Consider the following 24,515-nt stretch of genomic DNA (forward strand, 5'->3'; position numbering starts at 1 on the left):
ATAATCAGTTTATTTCCCTCCATTAAAAAACTCATGACTTAATGGGACCTAAATTATGTCATAATTAAACTAATCAGTCCTCCTGTGAGCCTCTAGCTCAAGTAACTTTTGACTAGCTATCAGGCCAAAATGGCATTTCTTACAGCAGAAGTAATTGCTGGGACAAGGAGTGAGGTAATTACTCTGCTGACCTATTCATTTTATGCCATCGGTCACAAGGACAAAATCCCAGTTAAGCTCTGTCCAGCTTTTCATGTTAAGTGATCTCAAATTGTCAAATGTGTAAAAGAGAGAAGATTTGTGTTCATATCTTAAACAGATCAGAGGGAGAGAGGAGAGAGAATGATCTGCTTTTTCCTTGAGAAAACCATGTTTTCTGGGTAGTTCTAGAGCTGTTCTGGAACACATGTTGTACCAGGCTGGAAGACATCCTTTGAGGGATTTATTATTGAATCTTCATTACAAGTTTTTTTTTTACTGAGAGCTTTGTGTGTTGTCTTTTTAAAATATCTTTTGCTTGGATTTGGTTTGATAAAATGAAAATATTTTAGGAATACAGAATAAATTTCCTGGATTCAGTTTTGAAATGGGACTAGAGTGTGCCTGTTTTTTAATATGCCTGCATACCATTGAAAGCTTTATTTTTCCTCATTAAAACTACATGAATAGAAATACCAAAAATATCCAACCAGAATTGAACATCTAAAAGATACTAGAAGTTGATTAAAGTAGATCAACATAGCAAGGAGCTACAGGCTTATGAGCTTGCCTTTGTGCATCATGCTTTTCATAGCCAACAGTCACATCACCTTCTGATCTGATTCTGTCAGCACTCACAGGCAGGTTCAGATCAGGTCAATACTTAAATGAGAAAATGTCTTGGTGATGTAGAAAATTATTTTCTTGATTTGGTAGTTGGCTCTTTTTCTCAGAACTAATGCAACATGAAGCTCTAGGACAACATCAGAGAAGAACAGGAAATATAACCAAAGGCTTAATAATGTTTGATCATTAAAAATTTTAAAGGATTTTCTGCAGAAATTTTGAGGTCTGCCCTATCTTTTAGCTTTTCCAAATTGCAGTCAAAACAATTATGGTTCTGCTAGCCTATGTTTTCCATGTTTTAATTTGTTAGTCATCTTCTTGATATAGGTAGGAAAGTAGATTACTTTCCTGGCTGATTTTTTAACAGCATTATGAAGTTAACTTATTATTGTGTTTACAGTGTTATTATGATAGTGATAGGCAGTAGCTTAGCATGTTTGAATAAAATAATTCTTTTGAAGGGTTTATCTGAAGTCAAATGTTTGGGGTTTTTAAATGCAAAATTTAAAGTTCCAGTTAAGACATAAAATAAACTTCAGGTTTAAAAGTTAATTATTTAAGAGTTTATTCCCCCCCCCTTTAAGTGTTTCAGATTGAAAAACATAGTATGCTAGTTCTGTCTGATATACTAAAAAATGAGTTTAGATTTTACTGTAATTATTAACACAAGCCCTGTAGGCTTTTTAAAAAAACATACTTTGCTTGAAACAAAACCTGAAATAATTACAAAACCTCCCCCAAAGAACAAAAAATATAAGAAGTTGTTTCTAGTTTTGTCATCTAGAATTTTGGGTTTTTAAAGTTTAAGCAGACATTGTCATAAAGCTAAAAAAGCCAGATAATTTAGGTTTGTATTTTATAAAATCTCAAGGTTTTTGGTTTTTTTTTACTTCAAAATGTAGTTTACCTAGTTCTTCAGAATATTATTATATCACTTGCAGGGTTACATTTGTGTTTAGGACAGCACTTTTGTCTAGCATCAAGGACTTTTAAAAGAAAAATAATTATTACTCATACAAGTGGCAAAGTTGTCTAATCTGGCCTGATAAGGATCAGTCATATGTTCAATTTAAAATTTAGATTTCTTAAGATATACTTAGAATTATAATGCTGTTGTAGTATTATCAAGGAAATTGGTTTATTCACAATGTATTTATTTGACTTGGAATAATCTGTTGCTTTTGGTACTTTCACATGGTAGACAAAGTTATGAGCACTTGAAATAACTTGAAAACAAAAATAAAGTTATAATATTTCTTGAGCTTATGTGGCAATGCATGAAAGTTCCCTTGGCCATCATAATTCAGTTGAGCATTGAACCTAGATGCTATTGAATGTTCTCTTCAAGATACATGTAATCAAGATTTTCTACATGGTGGGATTCTGGTGTGAGTGCCATCTGGCGTAGTATGAATTCCCCCTGGTGGATCAGTCAAGCACCTTACAGAATGTTACAGGTACACATAAATTACTTGCATTAGAGTGCAGATCGCTCTGATTACTCCAGTAGCTACAAAAGACTTTAATTTCTGCAACAAATAACCAGTGTCATTATTTGTATTGCTGTTGTAGCTATTATGATAGTAATAGACATTAAAAATGCAGTGCTCGATTTGCACAAAAAAGGTCAGAATCAGCCAAGATTGCCTTAACTCTTGGTAGCAAAAGATACAATTGAATTTTTAAACTGGGCTTATGACACCTATCAGTTATATATTGCAAAAGATAGAAACCACAAAGAATTCCAGTGCACCATTTGATAACAAATCCCTGAAATGTTTTTGGTGTTGACCACCATTACTTTCATTTCAAGTTTTTGTCTTTCTGCTTCAATTTTGGTCATGAAAATGGTAGAAGTGATGTCAGCTTTACTAAGAAAGAGGACAAACTTTGATATGCATTAGTAGCTGGTACCTGAGTTGAGTGAAATTACTCTTGGAGACATCTTCATCAGCCTGTGAACATGAAGAAAATCTGTCCTTTGAAGGCCCCATCCTGACATACCTATTGTTTTGGCGATAAGCAAGATGTCTTTGTGTGACCCTTTCTGTTAGAAAAGCAGTTTTTTCTTTTTATTTTACCTAGCTGCTAGAGATACCTGTATTATTAAATCTCTAGAGAAATACTGTATCTCTTCTTCAGAATAACTTTCCTTGGCCTAGTTAAAAAAGACTTTACTGTAACTGGGAATCCCCATTATTGTTGAGAGGCTTCCTGGTAGACTCCTCTTCTTTTGAATAGGATCTGTAAGATGGTGCCTGATGCTTATCCTTCTGTGAAAGCCCTGGGTATTCAGATATTACTTCAGAAGATAATGGACAATCCTTCAGCCATTTTTCACAGTTTTCTAATTTCATGTCACTGCTTGATCTTCCAAGCTTTTTCTGGTGAGTTTTCTTTATAGTGCCTATTGCTTTGGCCTGCAAACAGGATCGATCAAGACCCGTATCTGTATGCCCAGAGCAGTCTGGTTATTTTGCTTTAAAAACACACGTTATTTCCTCTCGTTTTAGCCAGAAAAAAATTATTTTAACTCCCATCCTAACAGTGATGTCCAACTTCCTATTGGTTAAATATTCATGGGATCATCTTTCACAAGTATTTTTGGGGGCTCACTTTTTGGAGGTATCTTGGTATTGTTTGTCCATGGATTAGCATTGTTTTGCATCAGAATGATATTTCTATGCTGAAAAGCAGTGGATTCATACAACGGGAGTAATAAGTCCTCTTGAGCTGTGAAATGCCTCTTTTTCTGAGCTAAGCCAGTTTCTTCACAGGAATTTTTTTACTTTAGACTGTCCAAATAGAAACAGAATTACTAGGTTTTGAGATTGGTACGTGGAAATAAAAGAATCTTCAACATAACGCTTCAAATCAGTTCCAAGCGATTTCTCTGCGTTTGATTCAGCTAACGAACTGCTGGGATGCATATCCAGTCTCAGAACCAGGACCCCGTCTTCAGAAAATTCTCACCTATGCATCCTTTTAGAACAACCTGTGCCTGATCAGTGGATAGCGGGTAGGATTTGTGGCTGGCACAGGAGGACACCTAAGCAGACCATGACATTCTGTTCAGGTTTGAGCTTTCCTCTTCACAAGGATTGCTGTGGTTTGGAGTGGATGTTTCTTGGGGGTTTGAATTCAAGAGTCAAATGTCCCAAGAGTTAGTGCCAAAACTTTGGAGACAATAATGTAGTTTTGAACAAAGTGATCAGCTTTACAGGTACCACAGGTGGTACTTTCCACTGATGGTTTAGCCAGATCTGTGACAGATGACATGCAGGGAAATTTTTCATTTGCCTTTTACATTGTGTTGACTACAGGATGTATTAAAATCTAAACTTCCTTTGGCTTCATACAAGGTATGTTTATTAGATATTTGACATAAAATTATATGTAAATAAAATGCTTGATTCAGGTAAAGAATTCAACTGAAGAGAAACAAAACTGAGGCAAAGGACCAGACCTAATAATACGGCAAATGTGTCCAAGCTGAAAATCATGTTTATAAAGTGCTTATAATTATAGTAAAATCATTGTATTCTCACCTCTAGCTCACACTTTTCACTCCTGATTACATATTGTATTTTTTTCTTTACTGGAATTGGAGAATTAAATTTGTAGATATGTCATAGTTTCATAACAATAGTCTAAAAGACTAGATGGAAAAGAATTGTTTTACTGCTTTGCTTCTTTGTATTTATGGACTACACTTCTTGTGACTAAATCTAGTTGGATATAATGTTAAAAATAACAGTAACCCTTCAATTTTCTGAATTATAGGGTAACTTATTTTAACAATAAAGCTTTGAAGTGTCGGACTGTGATATTGCTGCATGCAAACATTATGCATACATACAATGGGGAAAAAAACCCCAAAACATACTTAAGTAGAAGTCAGTTAAAAACATTTATGTATTTTAGTCATTTAAGGTGAGTGGTGGTGAGATGTCTCCATTTTATTGAGGCAGCATGCACGCAGAATGAGTGGATTAATTCTATGTTTTGGTTAGCTGACAACTGTGTAAACCTTATCCTGACTTTTAGAACTGTGTTAATCCTTGTTCCCTGCTTATAATCCCTCTACAAGAGCAAGCAAGGTGTATGATGCTTTATTTTAGATCAAGACAAGGCATCTGACAGCGTTTGGAAATTGCCTGAAGATTTATTGTGGTGAGTGCGACATTTTAAGCTAAATAGTCTTCCAGAGTAATTACAGAAACAACAGGAAAATTTGAAGAACTGGTAAACGTTTGGTTTGGTGGTTTTTAGATCAGGGTTGCACTTTAGATGATATTTCCATTTTTAGTTACAGGTTCCTTTTTTACTTACTGCTTTAACAGTTGCTGTTTCTTCTACCATAGAAATTAATACCATAAAAATAAATAGCCTTTGGAACATTATTCAGTAGTAAATGAATTTTATCCATCTCCTTTTTAGTGGTTTTTAGTAATTAAGTTCATGAGCCCACATGTGCAATAGCTTTCATTGCCTACCAAATACATGTTGACCTTGGAGTCCCTTTAGTGTTCTTGCATATTCCCATGCTTCTTCCATGTTTTGTTTATGCTTCTGGTACGTGTGGGGTTTTTGTTTGTTTCAGCAGACAGTCTTTCATGTAAATGCTTCTGTTCTGTGGCCTCCGTCACATTTTTATAGTTTTTCTAAACGATGGTTCAGATGTTGTCCCAACTTTAAGTGGTATCCTGGCTCATTTCATCTTTCTGGGCATGACGTTAGATGCTGGATGGTAAATTTGAGACAAGTGTTATAGATGTCCTTGGCTTTCCTTTTCTGTAGGAGAACACCTCCGACTAAAACCTTTGGAACACCTGTAGGCCTGGTGTTCTCAAGAGCTCGGGAAGAAATCTAGTGTATCTGCAGTCTCCAGGATTGGCAAGATAAAGATTGTCTTAGTGCTCTCTTCTGCTCTAAACCTTCTTTGGTTGGCAATGAAATACAGTCCATTGAAGCACAGAATATTGTACTTATTTCAGCTTATTTCACTAGGAGCTCTGCCACTGCCTTCTTCCCACCATTCCTTATTTTAAGCCAACTGCTAATTTTATCAGGGTGACCTTTCTCTATAAAAGAAAAACCTTTCAAAAGTTGTCACTAATTATTCTGTGACTCCACTCTTGAATATTCAGATGATAAATCCTCACATACTCAGATAAGTTTTTCATAATACATCCCATAGGAGAGAAGACTGAATTGCTGTTTAATATACTTGTTCAGAAATATGAAAGAAAATTGTACAATCTGTGATATTTTTTTTTCTATGTAATACTAGAAGATCCAGTATAAATTTCAAAAATAGTAGAAGGAAGATTAATTTAGCAGTTAAAAACGGTTGTAGATCTCTTATGGAGAAGAAGCAAACAGTAATGACTGGATGGAGGGCTGTTTGAAGGGTTTTGCCATGATAGTGAAAGATTTAGAAACAAGAAAATTTTGTACCTCAAGCAAGTTGATTTAGTTAACTTGTGAGGTCAGAAGCATCCAAAATAACCTTCTTTTGGAAAGATAGTTTTGAAATTTTGCTGGCTAAATGATTCAGAATAGATGCTTCTTTGACCTTAAATCAGTGATTCTGTACATTTCTAATTCAGCAAACAGTGCAATAAGGTTTTGTGCACTGAAAAATTAGAGTGATTTTAACTGTGATAAGAATTGTTGTCATTCAGTTTCCTGTTCTAGCCTGTATTTCATTGCAAACTTTATTTGAAATTAAATCTGACTTTATAGCTGTACTTGTCTCAGTGTCCACAAAATTAAGTGACTACAGCTTGATAATCTTTACTTAAGGTAATTAAGTAGTTTCTTAGCTTGTAAACTGTTTAGAATGGGAAATCAGTATTTCCACTTTAATTTTAGGCTGCCTCAGTTTTTTTAATCTATGATCATTTTGTAGGTTTGTATACTTTTCACCACTTGTATTCAGGAGTGAAGAACTGGTTTCTAACTTTGTGACTGACAGATGCTAACCGAATAATTTACTAGTACTTGCTGTTTTGTTAAGGGATCTCCTTCAGGTCGTCAAATGTAGTGACCCAAAAGAGCTGAATAGCTGGACTGCCTCTCTTCTAAGTTAATGACAGCTGATTGCAGTACCTCTTCTTTCTGCAGATCTTGCTTTTCTGAATTTTTTTCCCCCCTTTTTTTCCTCTTTTTTTTGTTGTTGTTGTTGCTGGTATTGAGGGGGTAATGTTTGACAGTTTGTATCTAATAATGGTTTATAGAATGAGTGTTAAGTCCTTGCATTGTGTCATGAGGAAAGAAGGAAGTTGGATATTTTTTTAGGTGGGATTCCATTCCTTGGTTACCTTCAGGCTTTAGTATGTCACATTATCGTACCACCAGTTATTATAATCAGAATTGCTTCTTTCATACAAATAGCTAGTAAAAGATTGTTGTGGTTTAAGCCCAGCCAGCAACAAAGCACCATGAGGCCACTTGCTCACTCATCCCCCCTCGGTGGGATGAGGAGGAGAAAATAGAGCTAAAAGCTCGTGGGTTGAGACAAGGACAGGGAGGGATCACTCACCAGTTATGGTCATGGGAAAAACAGATTTGACTTGGGGGAAAAAAAACAAAATTAATTTAATTTGTTACCATTCAAATCACAACAAGGATAACAAGAAGTAAAACCAAACCTTAAAACACCTTCCTCCCACCCCTTCCTTCTTCCCGGGCTCAAGTTCAGTCCTGATTTTCTCTACCTCTTCCCCGCCAGTGGAGCAGGGGGATGGGGAATGGGGGTTGGGGTTAGTTCATCACACATTCTCTGCCACTCCTTCCTCCTAAGGAGAAGGACTTCTCCCACTCTTCCCCTGCTCCAGTGTGGGGTCTCTCCCATGGGAGACAGTCCTTCACGAATTTCTCTAGTGTGAGTCCTTCCCACAGGCTGCAGTTTTTCACAAACGGCTCCAGCGTGGGTCCTTTTGACAGGCTGCAGTCCTTCAGGCACAGACTGTTCCAGTGTGGGCTTTTCCACGGAGTCACAGCCATCTTGGGGGACATCCCCCTGCTCCAGCATGGGGTCCTCCACGGGCTGCATGTGGGCATCTGCTCCCCTGGTCCCCTCCATGGGCTGCAGGGGCATCCCCTCCTCTGGCGCACCTCCTTCCCCTCCTTCTTCACTGACCTTGGTGTCTCAGAGGTGTTCCTCTCAGATCCCACTCCCCTCTCTGCTGCAGTTTCCCCTTAAATCTGTTATCCCAGGGGCACTACCACCGTTGCTGATGGGCTTGACCTTGGCCAGAGGCGGGGTCCGACTTGGAGCCGGGGAAGCTTCTAGCAGCAAATTTATCTGCACATCATTTTGGAGCATATGGTATTTCTGAGTTTTCTGTCAGAAGAGTTTTTTGCTAGGAAAATGAAAGTAATTTCGCTGCCTTCTTTTTCAAGGGACACGTTAGAAAAGAAACTTTCCTCAGACAGTAAAAACCTGGTGGTGAAAGATCATGTAGAATTTGGAAAAAAAACAGCACCCCCCGCTCAGTCAAAACATGAGTTCTCCTACTGGCACTGGCAGAATCATTCATATTTGAAAAGAAGGGGAATATCTTTATTTTTAATCTCTTTTCCAGAGATTGTAACTCTTCTACTGGAAAGCTTAAGCTAATCGCTTCCTCAGCAGTGGAAGATGTGACTATGCAAGGCAAAAATGGGCATCTGTGTAAAGTAACATATAGTTCCCAGATTCTTTTTCCTCACTTTTCATATTTGATGAGTTGGGAACTTTGCATCACTGTTAGTGTACTCACTCTCTAAGTCCTTCCTTCTCTTTGAAGTTCATATCCCCCCTTCCCCCTCCCCCCCGCCCGCTGTTTTCTGTTGAGTTTTGGAACAGATAGGAGCCCAAAGTGATTTTTAAGATTCTCTAGGTTGCTTATAAACGTTTCTTCTTCATCTAAAAACATTTAGATCCGAGAGGGGAGAATATGGAATGGTAATGAGCTGGGAATAATCAATGTACAGTTTTAGTCTATCCTCCATGTTTCCAGTTCAGACTCTCTTACCTTGAAGTAGGATGCTTGTACAATTTAGGGAATCTTCAGAAAGCTATATTTGACATCACTGGTGCTATGACAGTAACTATATGGAGGACCCAGTAGTGATGCTCCATGATGAGTACTGCTTTGTTTTGTCTGTGGGAAGTAAGTGTACGCTGACTTTATCTGTTTAAGCTTTGATGAGGGATATTTGCTGATTACAGCTCTTTCTGCTTTAACAATTTAAATAGTACGACAGAAATGGTTTTTAGTTTCTCCTGTCATTCTTTCTGGGGAGATATGGATAAATGGCAGCAAATAAGGAAATAGCCACAACTATATGTAAAATGTCTGTAAACATACAATGAAAATAATTTCTGTATTTACTCATAGAAACAACTTCACACTTGAAATTAACTCAAGTAATAGATATCTGAGCTGCTGTTATTTTACTGCAGTATTCTTTTGTGCATTTTTAGTGGTGCCCTAGTTTTATGAAGCTCAGGAATAGTCACATGAATATATTCTTGGATTTCCGTCCAATATTGTTGCTAAGGAAACATCATCTTTAATACAGCTTGTCTGTATTAATCAATGCCTGTTAATGCTCAGCACAAACCAAGTAAAAATGAAAAAATCTTAATTTCTTTTATAATAATGTATAATAGACTATTCTCCTTCAAGATCCCCTGCCACTACAAACCTCCCACAAATTGGAGGGTCATGTCCATGTCTCTGGTCTCATGCCAAACAGACACAGTATAGACAGTTTTTATACTTTTTTTTCCATAGGCTGCCATTAATATTTAATATCATTAATCTAACATAGGTATTGTACAGTGCATGCATCTGGTCAAAATGGTGAGAATGCTTACATGCTGCTCTAAAAGGGAGAAAGAATCTTTTCTGTATGAAGTATAGAAGAGGAGCTTGAATGCACCAAATTGAGAAACATACCTCTTTTCAGTATACTGTTAAAATTGTAATACTGAATTTCAGCCTGCTTTGAATATTGATCTAGGAGACCAGTCAGTCAGAGATATCAGTGGAAATCTCAGCTCTCTCTACAGGTCCAGCTATTGGTTTTGTTGCAGTAGTGACAGGCAGATTTTTCAAATTTTCTACTTCTGAAGTCTTCTGAGAACTATCAAATTTTATAGCCAATTTCAAAATTAATTTGACTTAGCAGTTTGTTAGCTTAATTCCTGCTTTGTTTCATGGCCACATTTGCCTTTTGGACATTTTCCTTCATATCTGCCTCTTCAGAGACAGTATGCTAGATCTAACATCTGTTCTTGAAAAGTCCAGGTCAGAGAGGCCAGAGGCAAGCAAGAAGGCCTAAAGAACTTGTCTTGTTAGGAATATTTGTTTCCTTTTTTGGACAAACAGCGATATTTCATTTGTCAGCTTAGTCATCCTTCAAGGAAGAGGAAAGAAATCAGGCACAAATTTACAGTCTAGCTGTGTGGGCTAGATGCAAGCACAGTTTCAGCAATCTAACCTGGATAGCTCATCCCAGCTTTCATTACCAGGGCAGCAAAAGGAACATGAGTTCTCTCCTGAGTGCAGAGCTTCTCATTCCACTAAGCAATCTCCTTCTTCTCCCTAGGAGAAAAAATGTGAGAAAATCCATGTGAGGGGGGCAGTGTACTTAAGTCCACAGAGCCTGCACAGCAGATTTGGAAGCTGTCTGAAGAGCCATGCCACACTCATGTTTTTCTGCCTGTCCTCAGCGACTGACTGGATGGATAGTAAGCAACTACTTCAAATACCATCCCAATAGTTGCACACTATTAACACATCTGTAGAGGTGTCTTGGAGATCTTACCTGGGGTAGGAGGAGACAACGCACACTCACTGTTTGATCCTGTTAAATGCATCGTGCCCATGAGTCAATGTAGTCCCTGTATAGCGAACAGGGTTATCCATTTATGGTTATCCATTTTCGGGCACCCATTCTAGTTATGTTTTTTCCTTCTGCACTGAGAAGCTATTTATAATGCATTGCTCAGGACTGTTTTAATAATGAAAGTTCCTGAATATGTGAGTTGTATCAATGTTTTTACTCTAGAGGTTAGACCAAGGTACTATATTTTTTTATTAATTGCTATGACTGTAAGGATTGCTTAATCACTCATAGTCCAATGAAAAAACTGAAAAGGGTCTCCATATTGCTTAAAACTGAAGTCTGACCCTTGAGTTTTGATCAGGGCTCAAAATTTCAAACCTGAAATTCTGCATGGTACCCCATGGGTGTGATAATACCCAAGACTTGAATATTAAGGAAAAGCGTCTTATTATCATTCGTGGTTCACATGAAAATCATGTAAATAAGTGTGGCAGTTCCTTTTCTTAGTGTTGGTAATAGAAATAGCAGTTCCTTGATTCTTTCCATGCTTCCTTTTTCCATCTGTCCTGCTAGCCAGTGAGATAAAGTACTTGCAAGTAGTACTTTAACCTATCCTTTACTCCTTGGTCTGGAAGAAATGGTGAGGGAAGGTGTTTTCAGGTGATTATTTCTTCAGCCGCTGCCAACAGCTCCGCTTTTTGGTTTCCCTGAAATCCCCACATATTGGCATTTTTTAAAAATCTTGCTTTTAAAAAAAAAATTTATTGTATATTTTTCTTCTACTGTCAGTGACTGTCTAGAAAGGTTGTTAGCAATTTACTATAGAATCTAAAGTGATAAGGGAAGGACGTTGGCAATTCTACAGTGTTGTCATTTGCGATTAAAATACAGGCTTTGGATCTTAATTTGTGCTGCATTATCCCATATGAAGGCAGAATTTGAGCTCAGCTGTTTAAGCCAATATTTTATATGATGATGTAGAAAGAACTAATGCTATGATATTGCTATTAGTTATTATCTGTCATTTATTAATTAGAAAGAGAGGAATCATTCTCTGTATTCACCTAATATGCTTTGAGTGGAATTAGTTGGCTCATTTGGGCTAGGACAATGTTTTCCTGGCCCTTGGTAGTGCCTTTACCATTGTTCCTTTCCACCTCTGATGCATTGCCTTTGTCCCTTCTGGTCTTCAGTTAAAAACATGCTAAACTAGTTTTTGGTTGCTGGAAAGTGTTTTGTAAGGTGTGGCTTGAAGGTACTTCTGCGTGTGTGCGTGCTCAGGGTGGTGCCTGAGTGTTTTTCAAAGTTGCAGTCATGGGGTGGTTTTCACTTGCCTGAAACTGCACATTGCACTAATACCAGAGCTAAGTATGGGTTTGAAGAGGTCATGAATCAGTAATAAGACTGCTGTGTTTTTACTTTTTCCTCTTAGTTTCAGTCTCTGTCTTTTTTTTTCTTTTTTTTTTTCCCCTTGCATATTCTTTTCACTTCCTTTCTCTTCTTGAATTTCTTTATTGTCCATGTGGTCTTATCTCTCCCTCTCTGTGGTGTCATTGTAAAAATTAGATCATTTTGAATGCAGCATTTTCTCCCCCTCCAGATGCTTTTCCTTTTTCCCCGTGCGTACACCATCTGCCTGTGTGTGCTCTGGGAGATGTGCAGGTGTTGGTCAGGATTAAGTGGCAGAACTGAAGTGAAATGTGATAAGTTTTGCCTGCCAGGTCCTTTCTGCATTGCTATTTAATTATGAAGTTGCTCTGTCAAATAAAGAAGGAATTGAAGAACCAGAGAAATAACTCTGGAATTAAGAGAAGCAAAGTGGGGAACTGTTGGTTGCTTGATCCCAGTGCCGAGGATAATGCAGAACAGCAAAGAAGAGGAATTCCTATAGAAAAGTTGAAAGGTCCAGAGGCTTTTTACCTTTTGTAGACACTTTGAAGTTAAAGGTTCCTCTCAGAGTTGTGCATGTGGAATTTGTCAAGCAATATCAACCTACTGAAATGCTATATTAAAATAGAAAAAATATAAAAGTGTATTCCGTAGTGTAATATGACTTCATGAAATATTAAGCAACTTCTAACATGGTTTTCACTTGCTCTTTTTGTATATAGAAAATGCATACATCTTTTAAGTTGTATCTTTTTTTCTGGTCATTTCCTGATTAGCTTTATCCTGGCTATTTCTTCGTTTATAGACTCCCCTTGTCTCCACCCTTTGAACTTCATTTATCAAAACCTGTGTTCAGGTGTAAGGTCATCCTACCATTGCGAAGTGCTCAACCTTTCTCCTTTCCAAGTGATGTTGAGAAGATAAATACATTTAGTATACATTGTTAGTGGTTCTGTCCTCCAGTCTCTCAAGATCATTACTCTATGATTAGTTAGGGGAGGAAATTTTTTAGCCAAATTAAATAGCCAACTTTTGAAATTTTATCTTCCTGACTTACACATGGTATTTCTCCCATCATTTTGGACTGCTGTACCTAGTCTGTGTAGAATATCATCAATTAGCTTGTCTGGTTTCTATTAGAATATATTCTTACTTACTTTTCTGTATTATGAAATATGAATCTTCAGACCTCATGTCCTCCCTTGCAGCTTCCTTGCATAAACAAAACAAAAAACTATCTTGCTGACTAGTGTGCTTTCTAGCTTGGTCCCAGATTTGATGAAACAGTTGTAATGATCCTCTGTGGACTTCGAACGACCCTGATATACGAAGTATAGGAAAATTCTCTGCAATGTTAGAAATGTGAAAAGTTAGTAATTATTCAAAATCAACTATTCCCAATTGTTCTATATTTAAAATTAAGATTATTTAATGTAATCTTCATCTCACTTCAGTTTAGTCATCTGAAGAATGGTTGTAACATCTAGTCTAAGCTAGTCATGCTAAAGGGCTTGCTGTTTGATCAGTGGAGAGAGAGCTTCAGAAGGCTATTCAATCCTCTCACAAGAAGGATGTCAAGTAGTTTGTGAAATGAAGTACTTCTGGAGGTGCCTATCTCTGTTGATGATAGATATGTAAATAGCTGAACGCTAACTTTTGTTGTCCATCCTTTGTGTTTTCAAATGTTAAGAAATAGAAAGAGAGGGAAAATAGGTATTTTTTTTTTAGTGCATGAAAATCTGACCTAATTTAATAAACTGTATTTTGAAACAGAGGATTAATGACTATTCTGCAATTAGTTTAATTGGAGAAGGCTTGAGGGTTCAAATTTAAGAAAGGTGGTGGCATGTACTTATTAAGGGAATTTTACAGCTATTGTGGAATCTGTGATACAAAATGACTTGTTAGTATTTACTATCAATGGGAAAATATTGTAAAATAATTTTTAAGGGAAAATATTCATGCAGCCAACTAGGCAAATGTAAAAGTTTCATGCAAAAATATTTTATATTTTTTTCTTTGGCAGCCTCGCTTTGCATCCTGAACGTGTGTTGGTGGCAACAGGTCAAGTTGGAAAAGAACCATACATCTGTGTGTGGGACTCATACACTGTGCAAACTGTATCTATTCTGAAAGATGTTCATACACATGGTATAGCTTGCTTGGCTTTTGATTTAGATGGTCAGGTATGTAATTAATATTCTTTTTTCAAACACTTAAATAAATTGTTTATCTGTCAGAAATCTTGTTATGTAGCTTTTTTTTTAAGGGAGTATTTTGACTCAGGTTTTATCTGCTTATCCTCAAGTTGAGGAAAAAAGCTGGCATTAATAGTGACTGACAAGTATTCACATTTGGCAAGAAAAGTATAACTTCAAAAGAGTTTTGAATGAAGATGAGGTGGTAGGGAGATTCTTGCGATCTGTGGGCCACAGTTCAGGGTTGTACCAAATGGTTGGAGATCGTGGACCTCCCCTGTGCAGGGGCACGTCTTGTGCACACAGTGATGGCAGTCCTGTTGCATTACTCATCTCGGACTCTGAATGTCTTCAGGCAGTATCCCCTCTCTGTCATGCATTTTGCATGTGTTGGTGGCTTTCCACATTTTGATTGTTCACACTCATGTATTCTGGATATGAGTGAAGAAAAAAGTTTTATTGGATTATAATTTTGTTACTTTAAAACATTCTCTGAGTAGTAAATTGGTTCTCAGAGCTGCTACTTACAAGGGAGATCATTTTTAGCAGATACTTGCTCCTATGAGAAAAGAGGCTTTCTTGACTGATGTATTAGAAATGGAAGGTACGCATTAGGTAGCAGCTGAAGAGGTATTAGCCATGAAAGTCCTTTTTGCAGTTATGCTTTCCTAGTCTTATGCAGCACTTCTTCCCCTCCCACATAGCCTTGCAATGTGATACTCAGATTTAGCTATATTCTCAGTTCCTTTTGCTTGCTAAAAAGGTCAATATCTTTCTCAAGGGAGGATGTGTTGTAGAGAGCAGTTGCTGTCCTTACTAAGACAATATCAAATAGAGCTCTATTGAACACAAATAGAAGAAAGCCTAGCTGTAACTTGTTTCTGTTAAAACATGCTGTAGTTGTTGTAGGGAGGTTTTGAGTTTGTTGGAATGATCTACAGATTTTATCATTTAGGTTTCTCATTGTTGAGGGAGTCAACTCCTGGAGTCAGCTTCTTTCTAGAACATAATTTCTGCTTGACAGCGATATCTTTTCTCTATGTTGTTCTTCTCTGTGTAAACTTGTGTGACTTCCTCACTTGAGCAGCCTTAATAATTTAAGATGAAAATGTATCTAATTAGGGTTGAAGTCCCCTAACTCTTTTTTACAATGCAGTTATGCATCCTCTGGGTGTATTAGAGAGATTTGAATGTAGATCTGTGATTTGTTCTAGGAGTACCTAGTACCAATTCTTAGGTTTAAAGCCATAAATGGTCAGAATTTAGGCTGTCCACTTTTCTCAGCATTTCCATATGATGACTTTTTTGTTGCATTTGTTAGAATTTTGTGGTCTCAAAAGAAAGCTGGATACAGTTTTTTCAAGATGTGCATCTCCAGAATTGTCTTCATATGGAAATACAGTAAAACACAAGTCCAGTTCAGAAAGATCTGCAAAATATGTTTGCTTACATCTTGCCTATCCTTTTAAATCCAAATTTGTCAGAGTCCCTGACCAGGTTCTTTTAGAGGGTTCAATGTTTGATATTAAAAATACTTATTCGATATATTTGGTGTTATATGGGATTTTGATTTAGTAGAGTGATACAGCAATATACTGAAATCATAACACAGCAATTGCAATATACAGATGTATCACAAGAAAAACATGTGATAGAAACGTTTATCTGTTACTGTCATGATGCTGGGCATCTCCAGTCACCAGGGAGAAATACGTGTATTGAAGTGAGGTCAAGCCCATTGCCCTCTTCAAAGTTTGTTTTATTAATTGTTCAGGTTTTATACTTCATGTTGGGCTGTGCCACATATACATTCTCCTCCCCACCCCCAACTGGTCTGGCTAGTTCAGGAAGACATTATTTATTCTTTATTTATTATCCTTTGTTAATTATCTTGGGGAACCTGATGATTCACTGGTGCAGTTGTGTTATCTAAAACCAAGGTTACCCTCCAGTCTCCCTGGTGTTGAGAGAAGTTCAGCTTGCTTTATGGTACATTCTTCCCCAAGCTCGCTTTTTGGTTTGTTGTTTTTTTTGGTTTTTTTTTTCTCTTCCCTGAGCTCTGCTTCACTGTGGGGGTGTGCTGGTTGGTAACAAGATTTTCTAGTTCCTAGGAGAACCGAGAACATAATTTAATCTCCCTTTTTGAGAAGTCAGTGTACCAGCTTATGTCTGGAAAGGCATCACCCAAATTTTTTTGTGATGGGTGTGCAGTAATTGTAAAACTGGTCTGCATTTATGCTTCTTGTTCTGCAGTAGGACTGGAATTGAACTGCTTGGAAGTGTAGCTGGAATTGAAACTGATATTCCTTCCGAGAATGTTTTCAAAGACGGAATGGAAAGGTTGGACTTTGTAGTATCTAAAAAATTGAAGTTGGCATTAATAAATAGGGAGCATTGATAGCAATTGCATTCAACTCGTTTCTTTTGTTCTTGTAATCTTGGAGCTTTTCAGACAGTAAAGAAATTATATTATTGGGAGTAGGCTTTTGCTTTTACAAACTCACTTTGATAATCTACGTAGAAACTGAAACTAAATTTGTCTTTAATGTGTGTAGGTATTAACTGCTGAACAGTGAAAAATACTTCGTCCTAAAGATTTGCAAAGCTTTCATTTGTCAAAATTAAGATGTCACAATTCATGCATAAACTGAACAAAAAGACGTAATTTTCTTTAAGAACAAAACTCAAAATCACTCAGTTTCTTTTTATCCAATCTTTAATACTGTTAGTCTTGCTGTTGAGAATTTCTATAGGAAAAATAACATTTTTGACTGGTTAACAGATACAGTAAAAGTGGGTTGTTGGCTAATATGGTCAATGATTTGTGTCAAGAAAGCTGCACAAAATATCTTCATAGCTGGAAGACAAGACAGGCTGCAGAGCATAGAAAGATCTCAAACTTTTATTTTTCTGTATTTTCTTGGAACAGTCTTTTTGTCCTTCCTAGTTTTATAGTTCAGCTGGCTTCAGACTCTTTCTGAATATTAAAGACTTCATGAAATTTGTATGTTTGGGGTCTTTTGGGATTCGGGTTTGAGAAGGGATTTGGAAAGGAATAGTTACTCATGCATGTTTTGAAGAATCAAGCAAAAGATTCCTAAAGCTTTTAACTGTTTTTAATCTTCTGTTTGTTTCTGAGAGGACTGAAGAAAATATTTTTTTTCTTTGTATCTCCTGAACTTGTAAAATAAATACTTAAATTCTGCAAGTTATATTTCATTAAATGTGAACACATGTAGTTTCGTTAACTTCAGTAGTTTCATTAACTTCAGTGAGACTATTCCTTTTTGCAAACATCTCATGACTCCTACTTGCCATATGAGCTATATGTAATTATATATATTAAACATTATAAATCAGAAATATGTTGTTATCCAAGAAGATCTTCTTTATGACCGTGATGTCGTAACTAAAGAGGTGCATCTATGGATGCTTTCGCATAAGTTGTCGTATCTTTAGTTTTCTTCTATATTGAAATGTAGCTACAACTTCTAACTTAAATATGTTATGAATTTGTTATCATTCAGAATGATGACTCTAGCATTTATTAATATATTGAGTTATTTATTTATTTTATTTGGATGTTTTTAGCGTTTGGTCTCAGTTGGTTTGGATTCGAAAAATACAGTTTGTGTATGGGACTGGAGAAAAGGAAAATTGTTATCAATGGCTCCTGGTCATACAGACAGAGTAAGTATAACTAAAGAATGCATCAAGGTGATTTTAGTTTGTTAAACCATGTCTGTGTATACATAGAGCTATGTGTTTACAAAAAACATTTTATGTTTTAGAAGTTGAATCTGCATAAAGCTTGGATATGTATTAAGGTATGTGATGATATTTAAGATATGTACATTTATTTCTAAAATAAAATGCGTAACTTGCCGTTAATTTGTGTGTGGTTTGCTGAGAGTGTAAGCATGTAGGGGAAGTGCAAAATTAATGCACTTTCTAGACCCTAAGTCCCATATGGGAAATCAAAATGTAAATAATCACTTAAATTTTTCTAGTCTGTAAATGAACGTTAATGTTGTTTTATCATATGTTGTAATTACTCTAGGAAAAAAAAAAACAACAAGCAGAACTAATACGAGCTATACATTGCATTTTCAGTGTTGAATGAGGGGATAAAAAAGTCATTCCAGTAGTTCCATTTAAAACCTTTCAGACTGACTGTTAATTTGCTACAAGTTTTTACTGTTTTAACTGTCTCATGCTAGAAAAGCCATCTCTGCTGACATCCTTGGGGTTTTTTTTATGCAGATATTTGATATTTCTTGGGATTTGTACCAGCCAAACAAGCTCGTCAGCTGTGGCGTAAAACACATCAAGGTAATGAAATAAACATTAATTCAATTCATAAAATATTTAAGCTGCAGTAGTTTATACTCTATAAAACATAGAATAATAGAATCTGAAAGCAATACATAATTATAATATGAAAGGTCCTCTGTAAGAATAATATTACTTCTTAGGAACTGCAGTCATGGATCACACCTGACTACACTAGAAATTTTGCAAGATATATATAGTGGAAAACAGACCATCTCTGCTCAAAAGAGTTCATGCCCTGACAGAAGGAATGCAGAAGGAATGAAACAGTTGTCAGTAGCATCGTATGTAATGATCGTAATACAATTTAAAATTTAGGGTGTCTAAAACATGCTGTTTGAAATCCCAAGTAGCGTAAGACAGGATGCACACATTTAAGGTGAGTCCGGGTACTCAAGTTTCTGATTCTTGAACAATTAATGAATTGTTACACTGCAGAGGTAAAATGAGTAGAAAAACCATTTCTTGCAGTTTTGAGAGAGTATGGGGATACAGTGGAAAGAGAAAGGAAAATGCTTGATCTTTCTTTTAATTTTTTTCTTTTCCCTGCTGTTATTCCTACCTTTGTTATTTTGAACACTCTGTATCTGTTACAGGATTCATAATTTGGACAGTTCATGTCTTTTTCAAGCAGAAAGTTTCTGTGAAACGCTCTGCTTTGTTTGATCTGTGTACTGACTGCTGTGCAGAAACAGCTTCTTTTTCAGGTTTAACTCTTGTCAGCAAGATTATCAGTGCTTGACTGGCATCAAATGTGTTTCCTAAAGTTACTGCCTTCTCCCGTGCACTGTCTTCTGTGTTACCGCATAACAGCAGTAGATGGCAGCTTGGAAGTTCTGTATTGCTCTTGTGTGTAGGTTCCTATGGTGGGAAAAATGTGTTGCTTTTTATACAATGAACTTTTAGATTAATATGTATTAATGGTTTATTGGAAAAAGTATTCAATGTGTTGGCTAGATCGCATACATCTTTGATTTAGCATAGTGTTTAGCATGTCATTCACAGATTTCCATGAGCTTCATTGACAGTGATCTTTTTTTCTACTTCAAGATCTAAAAGGACCGTTATGCCAATAGTGAGCAAATATTTGCCAGCAGTGATTTGGTATATTTAAGGTGGCTTCATGATGTCAAAACTTATCTATTTAGATAAGCAAAAGTTTATTTGAGCAACTTCTAAGGCTCTATGAAGCCTTTTAAAATAACAATAAAATTTTAAAAATAATTGGTGTTTCCTTTTAGAAAACATTTAACTAAAAATCTGAATCCTAGAGATTTATAGGCATCTGGATCAGGCAAGAGATTTTTGTTGATGTGTATTTTTCTTAAACCATCCCTTCGTCTAGTTCTTTCAGATATCAACAATTACTTTCATGTTTGTACTATTACTGTATTTTTTCCTCACATAGTATTACAATTTGCATAAAATATCACTTAAGTTATATAGGTAATTCCAAGTGAACTGATATTGAGGAATTACTTTTCCTAGATATGGTACCTGCTTCCATATTGGAGCTAGGTGTTTGATTTATGCAGTGATTGTGCAGTTACTTCTCAAGGAACAACATAATCTATGACCTGTGTACTTTGGTTAATGAAATACTAGTTAAAATACAGGGATTTGTCTAATCAGTATATGGTTATTTCTTAATTACAGTGTTGCTGGTACAAAAATCCATTTATTGTAACTGCTTACATTATCCTGTATTAACTGAAGTCTCTGCTCAGAATTTTGAATAGATTATTGGTAAGAGAGAGACTTGCTGTGAAATACAGTTTCATAAACATGTATACAGAGAACATGCTGAGACAATGTAAGAGTAATGTGTAAGCAGTGATGAAATAAATGCTTTCACATTTTGCACTGGATTACTCCAGCAGCTTGTTGACTTTCCAGTGCACATTTACATGTTTGGACAGGAGGGTTTGAAGGGAATATGCAAGTGCTGCTTGTCTGCAGAGGTCGCAGAAACTAGAGTGTAGCTGGAGATTTGGTTGGCAAGTATTGTACTCTGACAAGAGACTTTGCATGTCTTTAGTTTAGGAGTCATTAGTACATGTTGGATCACCTAGGATGAAATTCACTCTCATGTGATTGCTGTAATCACAAATGGTTTATTAGAAAGTTCTCAAAAATGCTCGCCTTAGATGGCTGCTTTGCATGCTTAGTGGTTCTGATGTGAAGTGGTAAGTCTATAATAGAACCAGCTGCTTTCAAACAGAACAAATGGCAACCTTATCACAAATTTACATGCTTAGATTGCATCTTTAAATGCCTAAAGTAACATAAAATACAAATGCAGCATTTGCAAAGTGGAAGTCTTACATCAAAGAAAGATCAGATAATTCTATTATAAAATGCTTTTCAAAAATGACTGAAAATACAACTGACTCACAAATTATAATTTGAAAGAATTTCAGTTTGATTTAATACTGATACCTTGAAACTCTTTCCCAGCTAGTCTGCTATGCTGATTTTATGGAAAGATAAAGTTTGTTAATAACATAAAAAGTTGATAACCAACTGGAGAGCTAAAGCAGGGAAAAGGGTGTTGTTGTGCTAAAGTGTAAAGAAGTTTGGCAGAAAATAAACCCCCTAGCATTCCAGCTTGTCCTCAGATATCAGAGGATCTGGGGGCAGCTAGGCTTAAATTCTGAGTGATGCCCAATTCAATGATGTACATCCAGTCACTTTCAATATATTGAACTATCACAACTACGGATGCACAAATAGCACACTATATTTTCAATTTAGTTGCATTCAATGAAATAGAATGGCCAGACTTAAGGAGTTTGATTGCATTCAACAAAATGTCATGGCTAGATTTTAATGAATAGTACAGTTTATTAAAGCAGCAGGAGTACAGGTTCTTTTGTATTGCTGGTGATAAATACACTGTCTGCAAAACATGTGCAAATAATAACACAGTCAACCACAAGCACACTAAATGATGGAAAAACTCTACAGAGATTTGTAAGTTTGCTGAGGAAGCACTTGGTATAACCGAGGGTTCAACTCTTACCCAATAGGCATCCCTATGGGGGGGGAGAGAGGTTCAGCCTATCGACTGATCCCAGAAGTCAGCGATGTCCTCCCAACTTGTCTATGATGGTGTCTTCCCTAGCATTCCTCCTCTCTTAAGCCCTTTTATACTATTTTCTTATTTCTAGGTAGAGCTTGAGTGACTCTAGTCATACATACCTTTATTATGATTGGTGTAAAATCTCCTTGCTTTACTTTTAAAGGTATATGCTAGAGAAAATTCAGAGCACATGCTCAGTGAGGTCGCACCTTGGAGGCGGGTAGCTTTTGGGATGGAGGTGTGTTTTGGCATTATAATGAGATTATAATGAGCAAAGTTCACCCAGAGAACATGATTTAGCATGTCACTGCTCCAGAACTGGGCACTTCTATAGCAGAAGTAAGACAATAGCATTGACAGAACCCCATTGTTTCACCTCCTTGCTTCAGTGGATTTGACGCAGGGACCTTCTATTTTTGTTCAGTAGTTTCAGTTTCCTATCCCTGCAACAATATCACAGAACCTGGCCGTGGTGCTTCCACCCTCTGTCTTGTTTCTCAGAGTCAGCATACCAAGCTCCCCTGGTGTTGCTAACATCTAAGGTTGCAGGTTATGTTGCTTAGGGAATTATTATGAAACAGATTTCATGTATGTCCACCGCATTCCACCCTGGAGGTTTATCTTCCCTTAAGAGGTGAGAGGGACATATCAATAAGTCACCTCCATCAATCATTCCACAGGTGTGAATGATGATGCCTTTTGGAGGTAAGGTGCTTCTCTTTCAGATGTACATATTAAATTATAGGATATTAGCAAAATATCCATCTTTCTAAATCACTTTATGTTGCAGTTCTGGAGCTTGTGTGGCAATTCATTGACACCAAAACGTGGTGTTTTTGGCAAAACTGGTGATCTCCAAACTATATTGTGCCTAGCCTGTGCAAGGGATGAAGTGACATATTCTGGTGCACTGAATGGAGATATATATGTATGGAAAGGAATCAACCTTGTGCGGACAATACAGGGAGCACATGCTGTAAGTATATCTCTTTAAATTAATATAAAATGTTAAACAGATTTCTGGAGAGCTGGAAAGGGCAATGCAAGATCACCTGGTCTGCGATCCTAAACAATTTTGATGATAGAAACTCACTATGTCTAATTTGAATGTATTTTTTTTTCTCTCCTTTCTGTTGCTTAAGATCACTGTTATGGTAGAAAGTGAATGCTAGATTGAGAAATACATTTAGGTGCCTATTTATGTACTGTCTCCCATTATCATTGATGGAGGACTTAGTAATCAATAGAGCCTGGAATACATTTAAGTTTACCCTTAAGTAGACATGTCTTACTCTGTTCAATTACTCATGCGTGGATATATATATAGTGACATCTTATATACCAGAGTTGAGTATATAGCTGCCTCCCCCAGAGAATATGGATCTACTTTATCTGACTTTCTTTTGTGGATGTGTGACTAATCCAAAAGGATGTCAGGAGGCCTGGACTCCTATATTGGAGTTGAATCAAAGAAACAGGTTCCCAGAGAGGCTGTGGAGTCTTCATCCCCATCTCTGTCCATTTGGAGTTACAGCACAGTGGGACACAGCCCTGAGCAACCTGCTGTTATCTGACTCTGATTTGAGCAGGGGTTTGGACTAGAAGCTCTCCAGAGTTTTGCGCCAACATCAGCTATTCTGTTGTTCCGTGAATTGAGTCCTACTGGCTGGCTGGCTGATAGCTCTCTAGAGTCTGTTGATTCTATGAACTGTAATGTAAGCCCAAATACCTAGCTCGTTTGTAGACACATATGTTTAGTCATCTTGGCTTAACTCAATCACTCTTCCTTGTCCTATGTTGCTGCCTTTTACTGTATTCATTCAGCTTTTTAGAACAGTATACAGCTTTGAAAAGTGAAGACATACCAGTGAAAGTTTAATAAAATTATTCAAAAGTGCTTGGTAAGATTTACTTTTAATCAAAATGTTTCATGTGACTATGAAGTGATTATATTTTTGCTACATAAGTTTTCATTGTATTTTCTATAGTCTTTCAAAGCATACGGTTTTGTGATTAAAGTAGGCAGCAAAAAAACACAAAGTGGTTTGCGGTCTAATTTGTGCATGCCAAACTATGAAAGTCCTCATTTCCTCTCATGGTAGTAAGTCATATACAGTAATATAATGCAAGACTCAACTTCTAGCTTGTCCGAGTATCACTTTAAAAACAAAGCCAGTCAATTTCCAGTTATTTTAACCTACGAGGCATGAAACTGCTAAAGTAACTTTATGAAGCTATATTATTTGCTGGTTGAAGGTTGATTTTCATTTCGAAAAGCATTGTGCTATCTAGATAATATTTGAAGTTCCCTTATTAACAATTTAAAATAGTGTGAAAATACAAGCATATGAGTTCCTATATTGCAGCTTCGAAATCCTAGGTAAAAATTAATAACAGTTAATTATTCTTTCTGATAAGAATGCGTGTTTGTTTTAACTGGCAGTATTGGACTGGAGGGGATGATGTATGTAACAAGTATTAAAATCACTCTTTATGATTTGATCAGGTAGAATGGAGGGGACAAAAAGTGATGAATTATATGTATGTGGGAGAGGTTGCCGTCAGTCTGTAGTAAGGAGACTCTTTACTGATAATTTAGAAATGTACATTTAGGATGGTTGTTGTAGCTTGTTGAATTAACTAATAATTTAAAAGTGATAGGACTGCTTATTCAGACAGCTGTATAATGACAGTGTATCTGAATATGAACAAAAATAAAGTTAGGAAGAACATAAGTATGGGAAACATATCCTAGACTATATGTTGCATTTGAGATTTCTTTACATATGTATAAATGTATGTATATAAAAAAATAAAATATATATACACACACACATTATACA

At 36.5% G+C, this 24,515-nt stretch overlaps 1 protein-coding gene across 10 annotated transcripts in view; it reads left to right on the forward strand.

Moving 5' to 3' along the window:
* EML5 (EMAP like 5) overlaps positions 1 to 24,515 on the forward strand; it is a 121,461-nt gene that overhangs the window by 8,203 nt on the left and 88,743 nt on the right. For all 10 annotated transcript variants that reach the window (XR_011324697.1, XR_011324698.1, XM_069783676.1 and 7 more), the window contains exons 2-5: positions 14,087 to 14,246; positions 17,850 to 17,948; positions 18,522 to 18,590; positions 22,463 to 22,648. Coding sequence is in view for 8 of the 10 variants with exons in the window: in XM_069783676.1 (XP_069639777.1) it covers positions 14,087 to 14,246; positions 17,850 to 17,948; positions 18,522 to 18,590; positions 22,463 to 22,648 (514 nt within the window). In the remaining 2 variants the exon portion in view is untranslated. The remainder of the gene's footprint in view (positions 1 to 14,086; positions 14,247 to 17,849; positions 17,949 to 18,521; positions 18,591 to 22,462; positions 22,649 to 24,515) is intronic.

The sequence above is a fragment of the Haliaeetus albicilla genome, chromosome 5, assembly GCF_947461875.1.
Source record: "Haliaeetus albicilla chromosome 5, bHalAlb1.1, whole genome shotgun sequence".
NCBI classification, from domain to species: domain Eukaryota; kingdom Metazoa; phylum Chordata; class Aves; order Accipitriformes; family Accipitridae; genus Haliaeetus; species Haliaeetus albicilla.